Source organism: Suricata suricatta, unplaced genomic scaffold (genome assembly GCF_006229205.1).
Source record: "Suricata suricatta isolate VVHF042 unplaced genomic scaffold, meerkat_22Aug2017_6uvM2_HiC HiC_scaffold_16246, whole genome shotgun sequence".
NCBI classification, from domain to species: Eukaryota; Metazoa; Chordata; class Mammalia; order Carnivora; family Herpestidae; genus Suricata; species Suricata suricatta.
In genome coordinates, this window is record NW_021860714.1 from 1 (window position 1) to 941 (window position 941).

General features: G+C 47.1%; 1 gene segment (V, D, J or C); it reads left to right on the top strand.

The window, feature by feature from the left end:
* Positions 1 to 310: 310 nt before the first annotated feature.
* Positions 311 to 917, top strand: LOC115284704. The segment is given in 2 exon segments: positions 311 to 424; positions 548 to 917. Coding segments are annotated over 2 exon segments (381 nt in total).
* Positions 918 to 941: the final 24 nt, after the last annotated feature.

Consider the following 941-nt stretch of genomic DNA (forward strand, 5'->3'; position numbering starts at 1 on the left):
TGTTAAGCAGTCTCTGTTTCACATGTGAGTCAACAGTGACTTGACTATTTATTACTTCCTCTGATTTCAACTTAAAACCTTTTTTCTGACATTGTACTGGATTAAAGGTTAACTCTGAATAGGTATATGAAAATATAAAAAGCTGTCTTGAAATGCTCAAGAAAATAGCTACAGAAATATCCTGGGATGCAGGGTTAAAGACCTTCCACAGGCCAGGTAGACATTAAACCATTTCAGTCCCCGTCCAGCAGGGGGCGCAGCTGCCTAACACAGACGCCTTCCCTGTGAGGACTGTGGGCGTCCACTGATCATTGCTCTGTCTCTCCAGGGCTTCCTCCTGCTAAGAATGCAGCACATTCTTTAGGTGACACTCTAGAGATGAACTCTTCTCCAGGCTTCGTGACTGTGGTCCTTTTGCTGCTTGGTAAGTAAAATGCCTCTTAAGATTTGGATTCTTTCTTCTATTGTGTCAGCAAAAACCTTAACTATAATTTTATCTAAGAGCTTTAGGCCCAAGATGACACAGGTCTCTTTTCTATTTCCCCAGGACGAACCCATGGAGACTCAGTGACCCAGATGGAAGGCCCAGTGACCCTCTCTGAAGGGAAGTCCCTGACTATAAACTGTACTTATTCAACAACATATACCCCCACTCTGTTCTGGTATGTCCAGTACCCTGGAGAAGGTCCACAGCTCCTCCTGAAAGCCGTGAGGGACAAGGAGAAGGGAAGTCACAAAGGTTTTGAAGCCACTTACGACAGCAAATCCACATCCTTCCACTTGGAGAAGCCCTCAGTGCAAGCGTCAGATTCGGCCGTGTACTACTGTGCCCTGAGTGACACAGTGACAGGGACTGCAGGGGGAGCTGAGCACAAACTCTGAGCAAACAGGGGCCCAGATGCCGACTGTCTCTGACGGATCCACTCTGGCTCCAGCACAGT